Below are 24,499 nucleotides of genomic sequence, written 5' to 3' on the forward strand. Positions count from 1 at the left end.
CTAGCCCTCCCTGCAAAGCCCCTAAAGGTGGGCTCACCCTGCCCAGGGGCCTCCAACCCAGAGACTGGAGTGGTGGTGATCAAGGGGGCCAACAGGAGGGAGGTGATGACTCTGGGGTGGAGGGAGGACAGGAGGGACACCTCGCTGAGTCCCAGGCCCCGTGTGCACTGCCCTCCCCCTCCCGCCGCTCCCGCCCAGAGCTGCAGATCAGCCAGTCCCACCTGCAGAGGCAAGTCCTCTGACTGCAGATTTAGGAATGGGTGGGGTTGGGTGGCAGCAGGATGGGCCTGAGGGCGGGTGAGATGGAAGAGACCAAGGAGCTCCCGCCCTTCAGATTCCTCCCTGGAGCAGGGCTGAGCCATGGACAGATGGACTGAGGGTCAGGCAGATGGTCAGGAACCACTCTAAGAAGTGCCGTTAGGACTGAGGACCTGCCAACCACACACAGGAACACACCCCACACACGTGCACATTACAGAAACGCACCAAACACAGGCACAAACAGCACCCACAGACTCACCCATCCCGTCAGAAACAGACACCCCCCACACACAGGGGCCCCCACCCTCCCCCTCCATCCATACAAAAAAGCAAACATTTTGCAAAAGAGTGTGCTAATCCTCAGCTCTATGATATTCTCTTCATTTTTTTAAAAAACACAGGTGACAACCTCTAAGTTGATTTCTCTGCCCACCTTGTACCCCAAGTGCCCTTGCCATGCAACCTAGAGAAAGACTCCAGGTTCCAGGGCGGTGGTGGAGGTGGATGGTGGAGGTGTGGGGCAGGTGGGGGGGCAGGGCCTGGGTGGTGGTGGGGGAACCATGGGCTGCATGGGGAGCCAGGCAGGCCTCTCTGTGGCAGTGTGGAGAGCAGGGCTGGAGGAGGTGCTGAGGGCAGCTGTCAGGTGGGTGGGCCCAGGGAGGTGGTGGTGGACGGGCACATGGGGAAGGCTGCCTCCCCAGGGCATATAGCTGGGGCCTTGCCAGGGACAAGGTCTCTAGGCTGGCTGAAAAATGAAGTCTGGGATTGTCCAGCAGGATGTGCTGGGGGTGGGGGTGCCAGAGAGGTGCAGAGAGCCTTAGTGAGGTGGGGGAGGCAGGTATCCAGCTGCAGATGTGCTGGGGGCCAGGCAGGAGGTGACTGGGCCAAGAAGGGGAGTGGGGGCTGAGCCGGGCCTCTGGGAGTGATCCCGTGGGTTTCACAGAAAGTTAGAAGCCAAGGGTGATGGCGCTGGGGCCTCTGGTGTCCTGAGAGGTGAGGGGCGAGGTCCAGGACAATGCGAGTTAGTGTAAGAGGTCGGTATGAGGGGCTCTCTGTGGACAGGCCTGCTGGGTGGGTATGAGGACAGGACTCCATGCACAGCTGCCCGAGGAAGGAGCTGAGACGCAGCTAGGGGCACCAGCCCGAGGCAATGGAAACCAAGTGGACATCTCTGGGGGTGGGAGGCTGGGAAGGCTCTGGTGAGGGGCAGCTGGACCTCCGGGAGGGAGAGGGGCCCAGACTCTGGGGGCAGGGGCGCACGGTGGGGGGGGGGGGGGCTGGCCTTCTCAGCGACCCTCCCGAGTCCTTCCCTCTTTGTAAAGTGGGGGAGGACCCAGCGGGAGTGGCGGCCGGCGCTGTGGGGACGGAGACGACCACCTGAAGCGTCGTGGGGCACAGGGTCACCCTGGGCGGCCGCAGCAGGTGGCGGCGGGCGCAGCGTGGGGAGCGCTGCCGTTCTGGGCCTGGGCCTGCCGAGGGGGGAGGCTGGAGCCATTACCTCGCGGCTAATGCGCTCCCGAGGCTGGGCAGGAGCCCTGCTTCTCCCCCCTCCCCCCATTATCCCCCAGCGACAAACGCCTTTGTTCAAATCGCCCCACCGGGTTCAGGGCCTGGAGAAGACTCCCTGGGGGGCCGCGAAAGGCACCTTCCCGAATAAAATCCGGGCTGGCTGCGCCGGTCCAGACCTTGCCCCGGGCTGGGAGCCCGGATCCCACGTGCGCCCCGAGCTGGGGCAGGGCTGGCGCTCTCCGGGGGCGGGGGCGCGGGTGGACCGCGCTCCCTGGGGCTGGGAGGTGGGGAGAAAGCCCCCGGAGAGCTCTACTGCGCGGGGAGCTAGGACCCGAGGGAGTGGCCGGTCACCCCTCGAAGCCAGGGGTTTGGCCAACCGTCCCCCAGCCCCAGCGCAACCCAGCCCACCTCCTGGTTCAGCCCGAAGTCGGGGCCCGGCCTCCCGGCCTCCCCGCCCCGCCCCCTGCCCGTCCCCGCCTCGCGCCCCGCCCCGCCCCGCCCCCTGCCCGTCCCGGTGGCGGCCGGAGCGTGAGGGCCGAGCGGGCGCACCGCCGCGGAGGGTGCAGGAGCCGCTGAGCAGACCGTCCGGCCCGCAGAGCATGGCGCCGAGGTGCGGAGCGCGGGGCCGCGAGGCGGGCGGGGGCAGCGGGGTCGCACGGCGGGCGGGCGGGGGACGCGTGCGGAGAACTAACCTGCGGCATGTCGCCCGCAGGTGGCCCGGTCCGTGGCCGCTACGGCGATGCCTCCGGGACGTGCTCCCACTGCTGGCCCTGCTGCTCCGGGTTCGCGCGGCCTCGGCGGAGCCAGGTAAGAAGTGCGGGGACTGCAGGCCGCCCGCACCCCAGCGCTGTGTGCGGGTCTTCGGCGGTGCCGGCCGCCTCACCTCCAGCCCATCCCGGATTTGGCCCCAGGAGGCGGCCCCCGCGCTGCCCACGCGCACGGGTGGCTCGCGGGCGGCGGAGCGGGGTGGGGCCGCGGCTCTGTGTTCCGCTTGTCCCGCGCTGGCCATTCATTCTTTGGCTGCAGGGGTTCGCGCTGCCCCCGCCACCGCAGGACCCAGGGAGCCGGCTGGGGTGGCGCGGGCCCTCCACGCCGCGAGTCCTTTGGAAGCAAACTTGGTGACCAAACTTCGGCCACTCCGCGGGGAAGTTGGTGCACTCGGCGGGCGGTTCTGCCGGCCGAGGGCCACCGAGGGGCCGGGGCTGTGGTCGCGGGGGCAGCGGTTACACTCGCGGGGGCTCTGGAGGCGCCCGCGCATCCACCGCCCAGGTCACTGGCCTCGTCCCTCCCAGCTCCAGAGCGGCCTCAGTGGGTTGCGCCTCTGGGCTCCGGGGGTGACCGCGCCGGGGGCTGGCAGGTCTCCGGGGAAGACAGTGCGGTTTGGAGTGAAACCACTTGGTTTCCAACCTGTTGAAGCAAAAACTGCTCGGGTTCCCCAGGGCCAGCCTTTGTGCGTCGCAGGGGCCGCAGGCTTGGGTCCCGCGGTTGCCGCGGTGTCGGGTTGCGAGCGGTCCCCTTTGATGCCTCTGAGCCTCCGGGAACAATGCGCTGAAGTCCGTTGTTCGGCTGCGCTCGCCGCCTTTCCCGCGTGCGCCGCAAACCGTGCCGAGGGCGCCGTTCCAGGCGCGCTGAGCTCCCTCTGCCACTGGCTTCGGGGACCCGGTTCCTGACCACGCGGCTGCCAGGCCCTCTTCCTGACACGCCCAACAGTGGCCGGGGAGGAGGCGGTGTTGCGGGAGTGGAGGGATGCCCGACCGCGGGGCAGCCCCAGCCCCAGGGACCCGGGTTTTGCCGCGGGTCGACTAGGATGCTGTGCGCAGACGTTCGTCAGCCCTCTCCTCCTGGCTCCATTGAAAACAGGAGACTGTAACTCAGTGGTTCTCAACCTTCTGGCCCTTTAAATACCGTTCCTCATGTTGTGACCCAACCATAAAATTATTCTCGTTGCTACTTCATAATTGTGATGTTGCTACTGTTATGAATCGTCATGTAAATATCTGATATGCAGGATGGCCTTAGGCGATCCCTGTGAAAGGGTCGTCGCGACCCACAGGTTGAGAACCGCGTAACTGGTCACCGCCGAAGCCACACACCTGCTTGCCACAGCTTCTGCGGGAGGAGGGACCTGACTGGAGGGAAGTCGTTCTGGGGAGAGAAAAACAATGTAATTTGTTCAATTGTTTCCAACCGGTTTAGGGTAAATAGCCGGGCAGACCTTTCCTAACAGTAGGTTGTAAACATCTTCCAAAAGCACCTGCTCGTGGGTAGCAGATGATTTCTTATTCACTCCAGGAGGGAATTGGGGGACGTTTGACCTTTCATGATTGAGTTCCTCCTGACCCTCAGGGCACTTGGGGGGTGATAGTCATGGCTTCAGGGGCCTCCCGGTCAGCTTCCCAAGGACAAGGACAGCCCCGGGCCCAGACTCCTGCTGCTGGAGCAGGAATTTGCAAGCCTAAACCCTCATTTATAATCAGGTAACAGGGAGAAAAGTAAAGACACTGGAGGTTCAAAAATGGTGTGTTTTACCTCCTGTCCCACCGCCAGGGCTGCAGTGGGATTTATTGCAGAAGGGAGGAAGGAAGGCTGATGGGATGTGGCTCTTTCTGAACCTGGAGGTTAAAGCAGGAAGCAGGCTCAGCAGGGGGCTGGGGGCTGCCCATCCCCCCCACCCCCGCCCCCACCCCGCCCGCCCCTCCTGTCAGGGAGGACACGGGATCCATACCCAGCTGGGACTGCGTCCCCGGGAATTGGCATGATAATTGCCCCCTGCAGGTGTTACCAAAGAACTAATGTATGAAATCCTGACCTAGCAGGGGCTCCATTTGTTCTAGAAGCCCTTAAAAATCATTCTAGGCCCAGTTTTCAGTTTTGCACATTTTTTTTCTGACCAAAAATGATGCACTTATCCCTGTCTCTGTCTTGCACATGACAAAAAAAAAAAAAAAAAAGTCTTGCTGTGCAGGGATTGGTTCCCGTGATTCTGGTGCTCTGGAGTGGCATTTTGTGCATTTCCCCCACGACCGGAAGCCTGGCAGAAGCAGGGGCTGAGCATGTTGATGACTCTGGAGGTTCAGTGTTGCCCCCCCGCCCCCCCCCCCCCTTGCAGGTGGAAGTGTGTGGACTCACCGGTACTAAAATGGCCTTGGCCCCCAGGAGGTGTTTGTGAGTCAGTCAGAGTCAAGGCTGAGGCAGAGGACAGCATCCAGCCTGGTCTCTCCCACATGTGACCTCAGCATCAGGCTCTGCCAGCTCCCCCACCCCCCATTACTTGGGGGAGCTGCCGGATTGGGCTTGTAAGACAGAGCCAAGATCCTATGGCCGGTGGTGGCGGCGTCTGTCATCGTCACCGGGGCTGATGGGAAAGAGGCTTAGTCCCAGGCTGGCGTGTTTCTAGGTAGCGCTGTCACCAGAGCTCACCCGCTGGGGAGTCTTCAGGGTTCAGGTGTGGGACCGCTAAGACAGTTTTGAATTTCAGCAAAACTTGTTTTTCAAGGTTCTCCTGTTTTCCTTTAAAAGAAGGAGAGGGAGGGAAGTCCTGAGCAAGGAAACCTAGAAGGAGCAAAGCCGACTCCATCTAGAAACGGACCCCAAACAGAGTGCACGTGGGACTCTGGGAGAGCCCTGCCCCACCCGCCTTCGCTTCCCCTTAAAACATACACATGTGCACACACACGAATGTGCATGCACACATGTGCACACGTGTACATAGACGTGCACGCACACACACCTGTGCACACACACAAGGGTAGATGCACACATGCACACATATATACTTGATTTCTCTCCACCAAAGTGCCTGGTTCGCTCTTCATCCAGACCGTTGAAAGGCTTGGTTCTCTGGGCCCCTGGGAGAGGTGGAGGGGCCCTGTGTGGGCAGTGGCACTGCCCCAGAACAGCTCCCGGCTGCAGCCATGGAGTCCCTGTGATGCCCACGACTCAGCTGTCCGTCCAGACTTGGGTGGCCCAGCTGCTTCTCAAGATGGCGCTACCCACCCAGCTCCAAAGGGCGCTCTGTCAGGCTCTCCATGCTGCTGAGGTCAGGACACTGAGCAAGTCTTGGCATTGGAGCGTGGGGCAGAGACCCTCGTCCACCCTGATACCTTTTCCATGAGGCAGTGAAGGAGATAGGGCAAAGCGCAGTCTTCTGATTCAGGGTGCAGCGAGCCTCCTCACCCTCGTGGCACCAGGGCTAATAGGAAGGGGCAGTCAGCTGAAGGGTGGCATCCAGGATGGCAGCTCAGGGGTCAGATGAGAGTGTGGCCGGAGCACGCTGGCCCCGTGGCAGCCCTGACCGATGAGCAGCGCCCAGGCCAGGCCTGCCTGCAGTGACCCCTCCCGCAGGGCCCACCTGCAGACGTGACCCGCTCCTCTCTGCGGAGGCTCCGGGTTAGCTGTTCGCTGGGGGAACCAGATGCTGCCCAGGCGCAGCCCCTCCCACTAGAACACGGCTGGCTAAGCAGCAGCTGTTCAATGCTTCAGGCACCTTCCTGGTTGAAAGTGGGCATCACAGGACCTGACACGTGAAACTCCTTGAAATTTGATGCAGTTTGTGGGGAGGGGGGGGGGGATAAAATACTGAAAAAACTAGAATACATGTTTGGCGTGCTTATAACGTTATTAATTTTTATACATTTGACGACAGTGGCCCAGAAGGACAATGAGAACAGATGGGAGCGATACCCATGCTCTCGCCTCAGAAGCTGCTGGCCAGGTCACATGGTTCTCTGGACCCTAGGCCTGTCATCGCTGATGGTTTAGGTCTGGGACCAGCCCTCTGCCAGATACCACAGGGCCCGGGCCCCTTCCTGCCCTCCTTCAGTTCAGGAAGGAGCCAGCATTTCAGTGCAGGTCTGGATCCTCCTGAGGCAGCCGGGGGCACCCTGTGCCTGACCCTGCTCCAGGGCTATCTGGGGCTACACCCCCCGCCCCGCCTGCCCCCCGCCCCCGTGAGTAGCAGGTCGTCACTTTGTAAAGCCACACAGCGTGAATAATAAATGTGCATTGTATTTTATACCACACGTTGTGTCTCCCTACACCATGTGGTGTGTCTCAAAGCGACGGGAAGCCCTCAGTGGAGGGTGCTTTTCTGTCCTCCCCAGCGCTGCCCAGTGCTGGCGAGGGTGGAAGAGGGATGCTGGCCGGCCGGTGGCGTCCCTAATACTTTAGATCGGCGGCCCGGGCCGCTGCAGAACGGCTGTCAGAAGGAGCTTTTGATCATGGATGCGCTGAGTCAGATTCAGTTTGGAGGCTGCAGGGCAGCATGTCTGCCCCACCCGCCGCGCCTGCAGGAGCGTGTCCTGCCTCCGGCTCCCCCGGCACAGGCAGGCCCGAGCATGGCCTTCCTGGCTGGCCTCAGCGAGAGCCCAGAAAGGAGAGACTGTGTGCAGGCCCGCTCATCTTTCTGGAATTCCACGCTGGCCGGCGGGGTCACTCCTGGGCTGCTCTGGGATGAGGCTGGATAGGGCAGGGGCCCCCAGGCCTGGGCTGGAGTGACTGGTGGGGCTCTGGCCACTCCTGGTGTTGGGAAGACCAGGAGGCTTGGGGGGGCATGAGCCAGTGTTGGGTCCAGGGGGCCCAGACGCTGGCTGTGGGTCAGGGTTGACCTTTATAGGGTGTTTCCTGGGAAGGGACACCAGACCAGAGCCAAAGGCTGGGGCCCGGGCTGGAGGTAGTGGCTGGGCCTGTGTGATGAACACGCTCAGTGATGGGTTGCAGGGGCAGGGCCGGGGTCTGAGCTGCAGACACCTGTGCTATTGATGGGTTGATTGACTGCTTTTGGTAGAGCCTGGACTGAACGTCTGCGATTTATTTAAATGTTTATTCTTTCAGGGTTTCATTTCTTTTGGTGTGAAGCACTCACTTTTACATTTAGCACTGTTTCTTTGAGTAGATTCAGGAACCTTTGAGACTGTGCCAGGCATGGGCAGCCGAGTCTCCTGTCTGCAGAGGACCTGCTAGCTTGGCTGTTCTCTATGACTGCGAGAGGCGCCCCTCTATTTTGCAGTGACGGGAGCTGGTGTGAGAGCAGTGCTGGGAGGGCGCATCTCAGTATCCGTTAACCGTATCACGGTGCCCGCCATCTGAAATGAGCGCCCTTGCCAGTTTGGCTGAGTGGCTAGGCTAGCCGCTAGAGTGTCGACCTGCAGACTCCAGGGTCCCGGGTTCGATTCCCGCCAACGGTTGTGGGCTCGATTCCCAGGAGGGGGCGTGCAGGAGGCAGCCAATCAATGATTTTCTCTCATCATTGATGTTTATATCTCTCCCTGTCCCTCCTTCTCCCTTCCTTTCTGAAATCAATAAAAATATATATTTTTTAAAAAGTGAGCTCCTGGGAGCATGCAGCGGGAGAAGTGCAGCTGGTTCAGCGGCTCAGGGGCTGGAGACTGGGTGGCCTCTGCCAGGCCCCGAATCCCTACGCCTCTCGGCCGCGGGTGAAGGGAGAGCTTTCTCCACGTGAACATTTAGACACCAGGGGACTGACTGCACGTTGGGAGAAATCAGGTGTTTCATGTGGATGCTGCTGCTTTGACCCTGTGAGGGCAAGAGTGGCCCCGCCCTGGGCTGGGAGGGGAGGCGGGTAATGAGAAGATAGGACGTGACACCCCAGGACCCTCGACAGGCCGGCCGGCCAGCAGACACCCAGCCCCCCAGTGGGCCTGGTGCAGGTGGGCTTGGCAGAGGAGGGAGACCATCTGAGACTATCTTCTCTGAGGTCCCTTTGTCCTGTTGACCCCATGGAGGCAATGCCTGTGACCTCTTCCAAGCTAGGGCTGAAGCGGGCAGGTGTCGGGCCAGCATTCCTGGAAGGCCTTACCATTGTTTCCTGGCTGGTCCAGGGCTGGGACATGAGGGTGAGGCCTGGCTGGTTTCCCTGTTGGCTCCCACAGGGTGAGTCCAGTCATGTAACCTCTTTGTCTCTCTGGCCATTGACCTGTTGCCTGTGTGCATGATTGCGAGGTGCCCTGCCCGCCCCAAAGAACAGGAAGGAGACCACAGAGTTTCCCCGTGGGGGCCCTGTGATGAGCGAAGGATGAGGAAGGCGGTGCAGATGGGCAAAGGGCGTCCACGGTGGGGTCTGGGTTTCCCTGAGTGCTCTGAGTCCTCACGCTCCTATCCCCGGGAGCCCCCGCGGCCAGCGTTGGGGCTGAGCGTGGCGGGCTGTGGACAGGGACCTCAGGGGACACCCCTCCAACTGGGCATGTTAATTCACACTGGCTTTCCCTGATCTGGGCACTATCACTGAGCATCTTGCTGATTTGACAGGTGAAAAACACGATTTAAAGTGTTTTATTCTGTGTTTTCACCCATTAGTGAGGGTGATGTTCTAATGCAGTGATGGTGAACCTATGACACGCGTGTCAGAGGTGACACGCGAACTCAATTTTTTGGTTGATTTTTCTTTGTTAAATGGCATTTAAATATATAAAATAAATATCAAAAATAGAAGTCCTTGTTTTACTATGGTTGCAAATATCAAAAAATTTCTATCTGTGACACGGCACCAGAGTTAAGTTAGGGTTTTTCAAAATGCTGACACGCTGAGCTCAAAAGGTTCGCCGTCACTGCTCTAATGTGTCCACTGGTCATGGAGGTTCTCCCTGGCCCCAACGTACGCTCTGGGTCTTTCCTCGAGGATTTCCGTCGGCTCATGGTGTCATCTCTGCGGTGGTAGATTTGGCAGATTTTTCGAGTTTGTGAGCAGCCTTCCACAGGGGATGCGGTACTTCCTAAAGCATGGAGTGTTTTTGTTTTCTTTATTTCTCTTTAATTTTTATGGCCTGTCTCTTTGGAGGGGGCACCCAGGTGATGAGCACGGCTCAGGGACCACGGTGGGTGCCTTGCATTGCAGGGATGATGAGGGGTGGTGAGGATTCCGTGAGCGAAGGTGTGCAAGGCTGGTGAGCAGTGCATGTGGGCGGGGAGGGGCGGGGGCACACACGACATGTCAGCTGTGACCTTTTTATTTTTTTAATGTGTTTTTATTGATTTTAAAGAGAGAGGAAGGGAGAGGGAGAGAGAGAAACGTTGATGAGAGAGGAACATCAGTTGGCTGCCTGCTGCACACCCCCTCCTGGGGACTGAGCCCGAAACCCTGTCTCTGCTCTGTGAATGGGGAGGACAGGATGGGGGTTCCTCCCAGGCTTAACAGCGGGGAGCGCACACCGCACGTTGGCTTTCTGGGGTGCATCCTGACCACCCCTCACTGGGCTCTGAGGACACACAATGGGGCAGGCTCTCACCCAGCCATCAGGGCGGGGCCTGTGTGCACTGTGAGCTGGAAAGGGGTTCACGTGGCCGGCGCGTGGCTGTGGGCTGTGCCCGCTGGGACCACCGTGTATTGGACGGAGCCCGCTAGCTCCCATCACCGAGTCCTCCAGGTGTCCTGGGCCACGCCGGCGCGTGGCCACGCCCGTCCCACACACTGCGGGGATCCGGGGAGCACACTCCTGCCTCTGCTTGTTGGGTCTGGTTACTGGGCTGCTGTGTTTTTAAAAATAAAATCTCCCGTTGAGATTCCACGAGGCTGTCAGGAGACACCTGAGAGGGCAGGCCTCTTGTTCTCTCCGGTTGGGTGGGGAGCCGCCCGGCCAACAGGCTTGGCCCTGGTCTGCGGTTTGTGGATCTGGACGGAGCCTGATGTGGTGTCAGGGACAGCTCAGAGGACAGCCTGCAGCTTCCTGTCACCTGCCCCATGGACAACCAGAAAGAAGGAAAGGTGTCATTAATCCCTACCTGTGGGGGCCTCTCCACCTATCCCTGGGTGCCCAAACTGCTGCCTCTACTCCACGGCCCCCAGGCTCCATCCCCAGGGGCCCCTGGCTCAGACACCTTTCTCCCCTCAAGTGCATTCTCAGGGTTTTAAAAGGGCAGGTTTGCCCTGGCTGGTGCTTCTCAGTGGTTAGAGCACCAGATTGTGCACTGAAGGCATGAGGGTTTGATCCCTGGTCAAGGGTTGCAGGTTCACCACCCGACCCCTGATCAGGGTGTGTGTGAAGACAACCAATCTATGTGTCTCACTCACATCGATGTTCCCTTCTCTCTCTCTCTCTCTCTCTCTCTCTCTCTCTCTCTCTCTCTCTCTCTCTCCCTCTCTCCCTCCCTCTCTCCCTCTCTCCCTCTCCCCGCCACCCCCTCCCTTTCATTCTCTCTGAAAAGCTTTGGAAAAAAATGTCCTCAGGTGAGGATTAACAACAACAACAACAAACACAAAAAAGACAGGTTCCCCCGGAACTCTCCTAGGATAGGGTTGAAGGGGCTCTGGTTCCCGGCAGGCAGGTGTCCAGTGGAGCCAGCCCATCAGTGGAGCTGGGAGAGGCTTCTTCTAAAATAATAACAATTTCAGCTAAACAGCTTTCTGTCACCCCAAGCCTGGGGCCACAGTGAGCTTGGAGGGGTGGGAGGCTTGGGCCAGGGAGGGAGGTGGCGAGAGTGGGGCCCAGTCAGTGGAGATGGCACTGGCACGTGGGAGAATGGCTGGAGGGGGCCCTGCCGGGTGCAGTGCTGACTGTTAATGAGGCCCCTGGTGGGGGCGCTGTCCTGGGACTCGGGGCCTGCGGGCCTTCGCAGGGCGGCCTGGAGTGTTACCCTCCACACGGTCAGACAGTGACCCGCCCTTCCATTTTTGGAGCATTAGACAAATGCTACAAAAGCAGGTTCCCAGAAAGTACCAAATGGCCAAGGCCCCAGAAAGAGTTTATGAAGCAAAGCTGACCGGGCATGCGTGCGGGGCACGAGGGGAGGGTGCAGTGAGCCCTCGGCATCGGATGCTGCGACGGCCTGCTGTTGTCTGGATGGTGCGTGGCAATGGGGTGCCAGGCCGGCTTCCTCAGGAAAATGGCCGAGCTGGCCACATGCAGGAGGCTGTGCTCCCGAGACCTTGCCTCCATGGAGTGGACATTTTTAACCTGTTTTTGGTGCGGGGACCTTTTCTGAGCTCATGCGTTTAGCAGAAGCAGGGACATCCCAGCGAGGGGGCAAGAGCGCAGCGTGGTCTGTGGGCCAGGAGGGCAGCCCAGTGCAGGGGCTGCGGCAGCGGAGGGGTAGGGGGTAGGGGGGCTTGGGAGCTGGCAGCTGGCAGCTGCCCAGGGGCTTTCTGGGTACAGGTAGCCGTCATTCTACCCACTTCCTGGGCCCGTCTTGGGTCAGCAGCACCAGGGCTGGCCCAGTAGGACAGGGACTTCCTGGCCAGAGGACTGGGGCCATGGGGAACTGGGGGTCCTTTGTGAAATAGGCCTTCTGGGCCTGAGGGGATTGGGGAGGGCAGGTGTGAAGCTCCGCCTCAGGGTCCTGGGGTGGGGGAGGCACAGGGTGGCATTTCTCTGCTTGGAATCGGAAATCCAGGGCTGTGCAGTGGAGGACAGGCCTGGTGATTCTGGGCCACGTGACCCCCTCCTGCATCCCCCGACCCCCTCCTTTGTAGTCTGTCACCCTGGCTGCCGAAGGGCCCAGCCAGCAGGTTTAAGTACTGATGACTTGGGCTGTTACCAGTAAATCTCACTAGTGAGCAGAGGAGCTGGTCGGCGGGGCTGTAGCCCACCCCGCCCTCTAAGGACAGTCGCACCCTGTGCCACCGGCACCATCGTCACCAGAACTGGAACCAGAGAGAAGGTGGCTCTGGGTGGAGGACACCTCACAACCCCATCACCGTGCTGGCCCGTAGCATGCGGGAGAGACTGCACAGGGGAGGTGGGGGAGGCTGGTCCCCAGGACAGGGGGGCCGACCCCTCAGAGCCTTTGCTGAACCCCGTGCTGAGGGAAGGGGGCTGGTCCCCCAGGTTCTGTTGTGCAATTTTTGTGATTTTTAATTTTATTTTGTGAAATGATGCTTGTTAAACAGGAAAGCACACAGTATTCGAACCACAAACAATACAGGACGCATGGCCCCTCTGCCTCCCCGAAGGTCACCCCGCAAACCCAGCTCACAACTCCAGATTTCAGATACTCCGCTGGGGAGCTGGGCCCAGGGGGTTCTGAGAAGTTGTTCAGATGCTTTGATGGGTGGAAAGAAAAATGAAAGATCAGCTTCTGGAGAAAAATGAAATTGGACACAAATAGCACAGTCCTGGGCTAGGCCACATGTGGGGACAGGACCCCCGGGGTCCGCTAGAGTCCCACAAGGGCCCCTGGGCAGAGGAGGTGATGGAGGGAGCCACTGGTGGACCCGGAGCACCTGGCAGGCCCCTCTCCTGGCTGATGTGCCCCGGCCCCCCAGCCTGCAGGGAGCGTGGGCAGCACAGAGTTAATGGGCGCCTCCCCGCGGGTGTGAGGGGCACTGGGAAGCCAGGATCTGGGAGCTCTTTCATCGCCAATCGCCAATTGAAGACGGTCGTCCCCTGGGATGAAAGCCCCTTTGTGCCCGGCCTGGGCTGGCTCTCACGCACCCCCAGAGCAGGTAGTGGACGGCCCTCTCGCTGCAGGAATGTCCCCATGAGGCACCGCAAACAACCTCCTCCTTTATTCGTGCTATCAGCTCACGATGCCTGACGATTTGGGTCCCAATTATATCTAGAGAAGGAGGGGAAAGGTCGCACTGTCTAGACACTAACCCAGCGCGATTCCGTTTCTTCCTGGGCCTGTCTCCTGGCAACAGGATTATGGCTGGCGGGGGGCTGGCATTCCCCAGGCCCTGTGAGAGTGGGGGCCCCACTCCTGCTCTCCGGAACCTTCTGGGGCCAGCAGTGGGGTGTGGGCAGGGAAGGCTGCATGGAGAAGGCCTACTGCTCCTCAGGCTGGTCACCAAGGGACCCTGGGCCGGCCTGGGGTTGGGGAGGCCTTGCAGTGAGGGGAGCCCTGGAGTTTGCTGGAAGCTGTGTGTGCTGAGTGCCCTGCTCTCCGGCCCAGTTCCATCAGCCCTGCCACACATGCCTGCCTTCTGCCGGGAAGGGCAGGAAGGGAACTTGGCTAATGCCCATCTGAGCTCCTGACCCCCCGCCCCCCAAGTTAGCAGTGCCCCCCCTCCCCCCAGGTGGAAGACGCCAGCCCTTGCTGCTCCAGACGGGCTCCCACAGGGTCCCCAGTGGCATCTACACTGGTTCCTACTGTGTTAGGTTAGTTGCTGCCTGGGGTACCCTGCTTAGCGCCCTCTGGGCTCCCGCTGGACAGACAGTGTCCCAGAAGCATTTGCAGCTTTTGCCAGAAATTTAACCCCGTGCAGAGCACTTACGGTTCCCTGCAGAGGGACCTGGGAGGAGCAGTAGGAGTGATGGTCACAGGGGTTGTAGCAATTGGAAGCGGGGGGAGGAGGAAAGGAGGCTCCAGGGAGTGGAAGCTGGGGGTCCATTAGTAACAAGGCTCCCCATTTCTCTCTAGCCTGGCAGACAGCTCCAGGGGGTCTGCAGGGCCTCCTCTGTCAGGACTGTTTTAGGGAGACATTAGTCAGGTCGCCCTTATACTCCCTTGTGTCCTGGCTCTGTCACGTGCCCCCATACAGCCCCGGGGGAGGCCTGAGGTTGGGGGTGCAGAATGCGGCTGAGCACATGGCCTCCCCTTCCTCCTGAAAGTAAGGGGGTGGTGCCCCTCCACCCTGTGGGGTTTGGGCTACAGCTCTGCCTGCCTGTCAGACACACCCCTCTGCCCTTAGAGATGGAATCATGGGTAGTTAGCGAACAAGAAGGTGGGGTCCTCTCTCCTTGCTTGTCCTGCTCTTCATCTGATGGGGAAACTTCTTCCTTTCACAGGCCCTTCTCTGCCTCCCGCCTGCATGAGCCCTGGGGGCCAGCAGGTACACGAACTTAGGTTATTTCAAGGTTGGCCATGCACTCGTGGTGCCATCCTTACAGGGAGACCCGCATCCTGCACGCTCCCAGGAATTGGGGGCGTTGGGGGAGCTGGGGGGAGGGCGGCCTTTAGATCTTGACGCCAAGGCCAGGGACCAGCTTTAGGGGAGACCAAGTATACCGCATGAGTAAGTGTTTGCCACGGGGTCCTCTTGGGATGGCTGTACCTTTGGGATCTCCAAGCACTTGCACCGACTACATGTGCAGGAGCCCCCGACCTTTAGCTTGGGGCCACTGCTCTCTTTGTTCCCGCAGTTGGGTGGTGGGCCCCCCCCCCCATTCCAGCATGCTCACACACACTCACAGACACAGCCATGCTCACACACGCTGACATACACATGCCCTCACACACAGACACACAGTTAACACAAGCCAACCTTGAGGCTTAACTGGAGTGGAACCTGCACCCCAGGAATTGGCTCGGAGGCCACACTGTGCATCCCCTCTATCCCCCTGCACGCTCCCCTCCCTCCTGAACTCAGCTTCCTCCCATGCTCTTCAGCCCCTCATCACCCCCTCATCCCAGACGACACCCCCCACCCCAGCTCTTGACCTCACCTGCCTGTGCTTGGAGGTGCTGTTGTAGTTGGGAGCCCAGGCAGGGGTTCCTTCGCTGGTCACTGGTCCCACCTATAGGGAAGAGGCTGCAGACCCCGCCAGGCCCCCTCCCCGACCTCCCCTTCTGCCTCTCTGCCACCTAGGAAAGATACTGTGGGTGGTGGTCCAAGGGGCACTGGGGGGCCTATCCCTATGGGACCCCCCTACTTTTTGAAACTCTGATTTGAGATTGCACTGGCTTTCTGAACCGTTATCCTGTCTGGCAAATCCTTCCCCCTGGACCTGGCACCTGCACCCCCTGCTCCAGGTGCTGCTGGCTTTTACCCTGACTGCCTGGTGCCCTGGGCGTCAGTGCCCTGGCTGAGTCCTCACACCAGGATGGGGCCGCCTTCCCAGGCAGGGCCTGTAGCCTCCTGGTACCTGGTGTGCCAGGCACATAGCAGGGGCTCAATAAATGCTTCCCAATGGATGGATGGGGGGACTTTTGAGTGAGGGTTTTATGAAAAGCTCACGAATTAGGCCAGAGGTGTCCTCAGTTCTGTGCTCTGAGTGTCTGAGGGGCACAGTCCACGGCGTCAGTGGCAGGTAGGCGGGATACAGAGGCGTTCCTGCACCTCCTGGTCATGAGGGTCCCGGGTGGGTCCTGAAAGTGGTTGCTATGGAGCTGCAGGAATACCAAGGGGGTGTGGGAAGCCGGGCAGAGAGACCTCCTTCACCATTTGGCCTGGCCCCTCTCGACAGCTGCCCGGTGGACACTGGTCACCAGCTGGTTGTGATGGTCATGAGGCTGGAGGCCAGGTGGGGGCAGGAAGGGCTGACACACTTCTCAGGGCGCAGTGAATGCTCACGGGCCAAGCGAGAGCCAGCGTTGTCCTTCCTGGGAGGCGGCTGTCCTGTGGGGGAGCTCCTCCACCCTGCGGGCAGTTCCTAGAAGGCCCAAAGGCTGTAGGTGTCCTTGCTTGAAGACCGGCTGTCATTGCGGCCTTCGCTTCTCTGTAGGAGCTCGAGTTGGGAAACCCCGACACTAAGCTCGGGATTGAGAATGATGTCACCCAGGTCCTGGAAACTTGATTAGTCACGCCTCCTAGTGTGGGCACCTTGGAGAGCTTGTCACCTCCCCTTTTCCTCCCAGAATGTGGTCAGGTGACTTGAAGAGACAGTTATGGGAGCTGCCGCCCTCTGGGAGTTTCCCAGGTGGGTACAGGACCGCAGGAGGTCAAGTCCAAGTGCACAGACCAGCCTGGGTGACCAGGGTGCGTGGGGTCACTTGACTTCATTCAGGACAGTGGGTCAGCCTCATTCTCGGAGTCCTTGTCTCTGCAGGGTCAGCCCAGGGCAGCACTTTCTCCCTGTTCCTGCTGCGGGGCCCTGGCCGTGAGTCACCAGGTTGATGCTGAGGTAGTTCGCTCAGACTTGACCAAACAGTAAGTGGCCAGATCTCACACTCACTCACACACACACACACACACACACACACACACACACACCCCTGCCCCAGGGTTTCGGAAGAATGACTTCGTTTTCACCTCAATGATTGTCAACAGCCGCCTGTGTCTGCCCTCCTGCAGCGTTAGGGGGCCCAGGGCTGCTGGGGCCGTGGGAAGACCCCAGGCCTCAGGAGTTGCTGAGACTCAGGGTCCTGGTGGAGGAAGGAGCTTCCGTGGCAGGGCCTCCCTCCACTCACTGGCAGCCCCAAGAGGCGTCCCACCCCCTCCTCCCACCCGCAGGCGCTGGCTGGGATGCTGCTTGGTGAGGGTGTGGGTCGGACGCCGCCTCCTCCTGGGCAGGCCCCCTCCTGCCCCTGGCCCATCAGCCTGACCTCACTGCCTGCGTGTCAGGGCACCGCCGTCCTCCCCGGTGGGAGGCTCTGGGCAGCCGCCAGGGCTGCGGGGCCTCTGCGCTGAGGTTGGGCTCCGCTGTGGACGTGTGGACGAAATTGGCTCTGGTCCGCTGGACCTGTGGTTTGGTGCCTCAGCTCCTGTGCTGGGCAGGGGGGTCCCACGGGCCCTGAGTAGCCAGCGCGGTCAGCCGCCCTGAGTCCTACCAGCTCTGGGTTCTGATTTCTGTGCTCAGTAGACGGTTGGCTCTGACTTCTTGGCAGTCAGCTCGGGGAGCGCTGGGCCTGCTGCTGCTGCTTTGGGGCTGACGGAGCAAGGTGAGGCCTCGGGATTGGGCTCAGGAATTTGGACTGGCACCTGGGCCATGAGCTCAGGTCTGACTAACAGCTCTGACTAAGGAGGAGCCCAGCAGCTGTGACTCACAGCCCTGGGGCTCCAATGGCTCCAGCTCCTCCACAGCGAAGGCTGCTTCCCGGCAGCTTCTCCAAAGCCTGCAGGGTGGCTGTGCTCATGTCCCCTCCCCTGTGCGGCCCTCCTGCTGCCCTTCCTGTCTCTCTGTGAGCACCCCTTGTCGTGCTGCATGGGATCGGGGCCCAGTGCCCTCGGGGCTTGAGCAGTGACTGGGTGAGCGAGGCTGTTCACCTCCAATGTGCTGCATCGGGGGGCGACCACCCTCAGCCCACTGGGTGCGGGTGGTGACCGGTTGGGTGTGGCCAGGGCTGGGGACTGGAGGTCAGGAGACCCCAGGATATGAGGGGGCGGTTTTCATGTGCATACAGTGCTCCCTCTCCTTGGGTGGGGAACAATCGGGTTCCTTTTCATTGGAGTAAAATTCACACAGCAAAACATTAGCCATCTTAAAGTGAACCATTCAGTGACCTTTAGGACATTCACAACGTTATCCAACCATCCCCATCTCTAGTTGCAGAACTCTCTCAGCTCCGAAACACTGCCTGTTATCAGCCAGCCCCTCCCTGCCCTCCCCCAGCGCCTGGCAGCCACTAACCTGCTTCTGCCTGTGGATTTGCCCACATGGGATCCTACACTGTGTGTCCTTCCGGGTCTGGCTTCTGTCACTGGGCATCACGTGTCCATCCATACTATAGCCTGTCAATGCTTCACCCTTTTTCCTGGCTGAGTAATACTCCACTGTAAATGCTTTAACTTTTGCCCTAGCTGGTTTGGCTCAGTGGGTAGAGCGTAGGCCTGCAGGTCAAAGGGGCCTGGGTTCGATTCTGGTCAAGGGCACATCCTTCGGTTGCAGGCTTCTCCCCAGCCCAGGCCCTGGTCAGGGCACCTGTAGAAGGCAACCAATTGATGTGTTTCTCTCTGTCTTTCCCTCTCTCTTCCACTCTCTCTAGAAATCAATGGAAAAATATCTTCAAGTGAGGATTAAAAAATAATAATAAAATACATTCTTTAACGTTTAAAATAACTTTTTAAAAATATGTTTTTTCAATTGATTTTTTTTAGAGAGAGGAAGAAAGAGAGAGAGAGAGAGAGACATCAATGAGAGAGAAACATTTTGCACGGCCCCCCCATATGGCAAGCTGGCAACCTGGTCATGTGCCCTGACTGGGAATTGAACCTCTTGGTTCCTGGGTTGATGCTCAGCCGCTGAGCTACGCCGGCTGGGCTGAAACAATTTTCACGTAAAGGAAGCATCTCTAGATGGGGCTGTGGTTTTTGAGCAGGTGACCCAGGCAGGACCCCGAGCAGGCGGCGGGGAAGCAGGTGCTCCCTGGGCTGCAGGCCATTCTGTGTGGTTACGTCAGTGGCTGCCTAATTGGGGTTCTGTGCAGACACAGTCCTGCTGTGTCCGTTTACCCGTCTCTGCTGTTGCTTCAGCATCCTTTGTGAGTTGGTCACGGCTGCCATGTGACCCTCAGCTGCGGGTCCCCCGCGGTCCGCTCCTGGCTGCCTCGCTCCTCCTCCTCCTCCTCCTCCTCCTCCTCCGCCGGTGCGGGGGGCCGGAATGTGTGTCCAAGGCGTGGGGGTTGGGCCCTGGGGGTCTTGGTGGCGTCCCTGTTTGTGCTGCAACTCTGTGGTGGGTTCCTTTGCCCTCCCGCAGGGCAGGCTGCTTGGAAGGATTAACATGGCAGGAAGGGGGGCCCCGACACCCCGAGGCCCTCAGCCACCTGCCTGGTTGCCGGGGAGGGGGTTCCAGGTGGGGCGCCTCAGCCTCTCCCCAGAGGGGGGCTGGGCCGGGCCCACCCAGGGCAGGCTCGGGGTCACTCTTGGTGACCCTGGGTCCAGTTACAAAGGCGGGTAGAGAACGTGGGTGGCTGCCTAAGCCTAAGCCGATGAAAACCCAAGAATGTGGAGAGGGCTGGTCCTGGCCTCAGGTCTCGTGGTCCTCGGTGAGATTGCTTTCATTTCTAGGCAGGAGCCCCCCGGGAGGCTTTCTGTGGCTGGGCAGGTTTCTGGCAGGAGCCACCCCCCCCCCCAAGGCCTGTGGCTGGGCAGGTTCCTGGCAGGAGCCCCCGGCCCCAGCCTTTCATCAGCAGGCCCTTAGCAGGGACAGGCCAGCCCAGGAAGCGGGGGTCACGAGGCCCCACCAGGACGGTCACTCCACGGTCACCTCACACACATAGCAGGTCTGCGGGTGGCGCAGGCCCGAGGCGGGGGATCAGGATGCACCAACAGGAACTGGGGGGAACGGGCCGCCCGCAGTCTGCTGTCCAGCAGGCGCCTGGGCATTTGTCTAGCAGGTGATTTATTTGCAGGGCTGGGGGCTGACATCCCCGGAGGTCACATTCCAATCATAACAGCTTATCTGGGCTGTCAGGCTGGCCCGGGAGGGGGTCTGAGACAGAACAGAGCTCCGCTGGTCTCTCCCCGCTCCATTCCCTCCCGTGGGGTCTAGGGGGAGCAGGGAGTTGTTTGCAGAGACCTCCCTGAAGCACCTACTATGTGCAGGGACAGTGCTGGGCCCTGGGTCCCCCCACCTCCCATTGCTCACAGCGGGGGAGGGAGGGTTAGGTGGGCAGGACCCACCCCACAGCCATAGGGTGCAGGGAGGCAACCTGATGGCATGGGGGAGGAGGACTTATCCCAGTGGAGGCTCTCGGTGCCCCAGAAGAGGGTGACATTTGCAGGGCCCCAGTCGTTGTGCTGGGTACGTGTCCAGACCCCATAGAATCCTCCCCAAGGCCCCAGGAGGACCCCCGCTTCTCTCTGTGCCTTTCCATTTTGGCACTTGAGGCAGTTTCAGACACGGACCCAGGACTAGTGCAGGGGCGGCAAGGCCGGGGCCGGCTGGGGCAGACGTGGGCCGTGGGGGAAGGGGAGATGTGAGGCCATCCTGAGCCATGCCCGGCTGGCTCTGCATCCATGGCGGGCAGGAGGCTTGCACAGACGGCCTCAGGGACCCTGCTGACTTGGTCCAGTCAAGTTGGGGTCAGGGGTGAATCGTGCAAAGACTTCCCTGCGCTGAGGGCCGTAGCCCCGAACTGGGAGGGCATCTGGGAACCTCAGGCTGGGTCCCTGGGGAGGAGCACCCCACAGGCCTCTTCCGAGATTGGCGGAGGGTCAGCCCAGAGGATGGGCTAACATAGGACCTGTGATTGGGACCTGCTCCAGGCGCCTGCTGGGAAGGGGCAGCCCAGTCCCCTCCCGCCAGAGCTCCCTGCCTGCTTCACTTGTCAGAAGGACCCCATTGTCCGCCCACCAGACTTTGGCCTCGAGAAACGTCCCCTCCAGAGCACTCTCGTCGTCCCCTTTCCCTGTGAGGTCGGAGAAGACTCCAAACAGGTTCCAGAGAAAAGCGGCGATTGCACAGATGTTAATCCTATTTGAGACGACATGATCATTTAGCCAAAGAAAATACACCGGTTTCACTTTGAAAGGGTCACGGACTCTCTTTAATGTTTAATTTCTTTTGACCCATAAGTATCACAGGAGAAGGAGGAGGAAGAAGCCGTCGTCTGCTCAGATGGCGGGAGGAAGTTTGGACGATGGGATGGAACATTTCGTTCAATCTTAAAAGTAAAGAAAACGTCTTTATTTTTATAGGTACAACCTCACAAAACTTCCAAAGACTAGGTCCTCGCTACCGGCCGCACGTGTGGATGGGACCACCCTGGTCCCGTTGGGGGATGAAGGTGTTGAGCTGGGCTGGGCGATGGCCTGGGAGGGGCTGGGGGCTGAGAAGGTCTGTGGGCTGTGCAGGCGGGTCCCCAGCAGGCCCTTCACCGAACCCGGCTGGCCTTCGTCAGGCTTGAACTTACCAAAGTGCCACCTGCAAGAACAGGCTGGGGACCCGGTGGGGAGCCCCAACAAGATGCATTCCTGAGTCCTGGCTCCCCGTGCGCCTCAATGTCTGCTTCCTTTAGGCCTCTGGCCAGCTGTGTCATTCCAGTGGGTCCCGTGTCTTCTCTGCACCTCAGTTTTTCTCTCTTGCAAATGGGCTCACAGAGCTTGGCTGAGGGGGCACTGTGAGGATGCCGGAAAGGTGCTGAGAAACGTTAGGCTGCGGACAGGCCCCAGGTGATGTTGGCCAGCCTCTCAGGGACCCCAGGCCCACGAGCCAGCTCTCTGGAAACCTGGAGGGAATGGCTTTACGGGGCAGGTGGGGGTGACTGGTGATCTTGCAGGAGGACTGGGGGGTGCAGCGGCATCTCTGCTCTTCGACACCAGCCCAGGAGCAGGGCATCAGGGTGACTTCTGCGGGGACACCTGTGAGGGCCTGAAACCTCTGCTCTCCACTCAGAAGCCTGGCCATGGTGCATGGACGGGGCCCAGTCGAGAGTTTGGTCCTTCTGTTCGGCCAGCCCTGCAGACAGGGGACGTGCTGGTGACCCAGCAGTTCTGGACTCTGGGGCATCTGTACTCGGGGCGGTTCCAACTACATTTATCATCAACGTGGAGAAGAAACCCAGAGGGAGGGAGAGACTGGATTTGCAGCTCGGGCCTTCTGCCAGCACCTCCTTGTTACCACGTGACTGTTAGCCGGTGGTTTTGAGTGAGTGTGAGGGCGCAGGCTGGCAGCTGTGGGGGAGAGAGGTGGGGCGCCGCCTCATCCTGGCCAGGGTCCTGGCGGGGGTGAGCTTGCACACCGGAGCCCTTGGAGAGGGGCTGAGGCCCTGAGGAGGTTCCTCCGGGGTGTGGGGGTCAGGTCTGGCCTGGGCTGGGGTCATTTGGGGCCTTGTAGACAGTGACCTCTCTGAGAAAGAACTGGAGTTCCATCTAAAACCCTGCCTTGCCCCGCCGGGTGTCTCAGTGGTTGAGCATTGACCTATGAACCAAGAAGTCACGGTTCAACGGTTCGATTCCTGGTCAGGACATCTGCCCGGGTTGCAGGCTCATCCCCAGTGCGGGGGGTGCAGGAGGCAGCTGATCAGTGATTCTCTCTTGTCATTGATGTTTCTATTTCTCTGTCCCCCTTCCTCTCCGAAATTAATACAAATTATTTCTTTAAAAAATCCTGCCTTCGGTGTCCTCTCACTCCCTCTCTCTTCAGTGAAATGCCCCCTGGGTGACACGGATTTTAACAGTCATTTCTGTCCTCCCTGAGGGGGACCTCATTTAGAAGTGACCCCGGCCGCCTGGGAGACGGGGAGCGTGCACACTGCACCTCCCGCCTCCTCTGGGATGTGGCTGGGAAGTAGCCGCCTCGGTTGGGAACCCGTCCAGCCGTGTTGAGGGGAAACGGCCCCGTGCGCTGGGTGGGCATAAGAGGGGCTGTGCCTGGGGCCCCGTAGAACCAGCCTGTCTGCAGATGGACCAATGCTCATTCTGATAACTTCCTGCGGACCACATTTCTTGTGATTTAAAAGCTTCATGGAATACCCATTTCCAGCTTGTATCTGGAACAAGATGGGTTTTTAATTAGGTGAAAAGGTTGACTGTTGGACGCTGGCTGGGCTGAGGCCGAGGACGGAGCTGTGCAGGCAGGCTGCAGACAGGAAGGGGCTGCGAGGACCCATGGACTGTCCCCCGAGTGTCCAGCCCCCCTGGCTCCTGTCAGCACGTCTCACTGTCCCCTCTGAGGTGTTTGCAGGCTCAAGTGCCCGAGTTCTAGAGGTGGGTCTGTCACCCACTCTCACACTCACTGCCTTTCACACTCATACGTCACACACTCACCTTCAGTCTCACACAATCAGGTATAACACACTCCCGTCCCCAGGTGGGCTCCCCGAGCTGTCGCTGACTGGTGAGCAGGGATGGGCGCACCTTTCCCTACCTGCTCCTTCCCAAGCTCTCTTGCCAACCTCTCCTTCCTCTCTGCCCGCCTCGCCAGGCAGCCTCTGCCTGGTCCAGGGCTGGGGCCCGTCTGTGGGGCTGGTGGGGCCGGTTTGCGGGGCAGCTTCTCCCCAGGGAAAGGCGGGGCCCTCAGGGTTCAAGCCTGCCCGAGGCCTTTGCGCTGGGCCCTCCGATGGCCGCTCGGTGACTGGCCAGTGAGGGCGGCAGGCGCCTGGCCACCCAGCTGCCGGGAGTGTGCATTCTCGTGGAAAGCAGCCTCCTTGTTCACCGGCACGCACAGGGCTGTCCTGTCCGCGCAGCTGGAAGACACGACGAGACACCCGCTGCGACGGGAGTGAAGTGAATTCCAGCCGCTGACCAGTGCTCTGAGAGCGGTTGGGGCCCGTGTGCACTCAGCGGTGGTCCCGTCTGTGCTGAGGTGGGCACAGAGTGGCAGCACCTGTTTAGAGATGTTCATAGCCATTCAGCATCGCCGTGACATTTTTATCGTGTTTTACAAAAGTGCTTGCCACCACGGGTTTGGGGGAGGGGGCTGGTCCTTGCCCACAGTTTGAGAGGCAACGGCCTGCAGGACCAGATGCTCGAAGGAAATGGAACACATTAGGCTGCTGTGTAGGAATTATCCAGTGGCTTTGAGGGGACAGGGCAGGACCCCCAGCGCATGGTGCGGGACCGAGGGATTGAAAATGTACGTGTGGCGGGAAAACGAGGGCAGACCAGAAGGAAGCGTGTGCTCTGAAAGCAGGGCACCTTGACGGAGCTGCCAGAGGAGCCCCTGGAGTATTGGGGCGACGGCGGAGAAGGGGCCCCTTGAATGAGTGCCTGCAGACAGAGGTGAAGGTCCACTGAGAAGAGGCAGCAAGTGCAGGGTGGACGCGTGTCCCGGGGCCGCTGTAACAAATGACCACGACGTTAGGGACTTAGAACAGCACAGATTTATCCCTAAGAGTGGAGGTCAGTCAGAAGACTGAGGGCTCCTTGGGCTGGAGTCTGGGTGTCAGCAGGGCTGGGTCCCCTGGAGGCTCCGGGGGAGCGAGCGTGTTTTCTGGCCTGTTCCTGCTTCTGGAGGGGCCCCTGTCTTTGGCTTGTGGCCCCTCCTCCATCTTCACAGTCAGCAGTGACCAGTTCAGCCTTAGTTCTGGTTCTTCTGCCCTCACCTTCCCCTTTCTGGGACCCTTGTGAGGATAGTGGGCCCATCCGGATGATCCAGAACAATCTATTTTGTCATGTTGGTCAGCTGGTTAGCAGCGGCAGCATCCACCTGCAACCTTCATCCCCCTTTGCCAGGAAACATACCTACTCACAGCCCCAGGGAGTAGGATGTGGGGGGCCGGGGTGTGTGTGTGTGCA

At 60.1% G+C, this 24,499-nt stretch overlaps 1 protein-coding gene across 1 annotated transcript in view; it reads left to right on the forward strand.

The window, feature by feature from the left end:
* The first annotated feature begins 2,245 nt into the window (after positions 1-2,245).
* Positions 2,246-24,499, forward strand: part of COL18A1 (collagen type XVIII alpha 1 chain) — an 84,189-nt gene continuing 61,935 nt past the window's right edge. Inside the window, exons 1-2 of the mRNA XM_059686695.1 lie at positions 2,246-2,380; positions 2,483-2,577. Coding sequence (XP_059542678.1) covers positions 2,370-2,380; positions 2,483-2,577 — 106 coding nt within the window. The 5' untranslated portion in view covers positions 2,246-2,369. The remainder of the gene's footprint in view (positions 2,381-2,482; positions 2,578-24,499) is intronic.

Source organism: Myotis daubentonii, chromosome 3 (assembly GCF_963259705.1).
Source record: "Myotis daubentonii chromosome 3, mMyoDau2.1, whole genome shotgun sequence".
Classification (NCBI taxonomy): Eukaryota; Metazoa; Chordata; class Mammalia; order Chiroptera; family Vespertilionidae; genus Myotis; species Myotis daubentonii.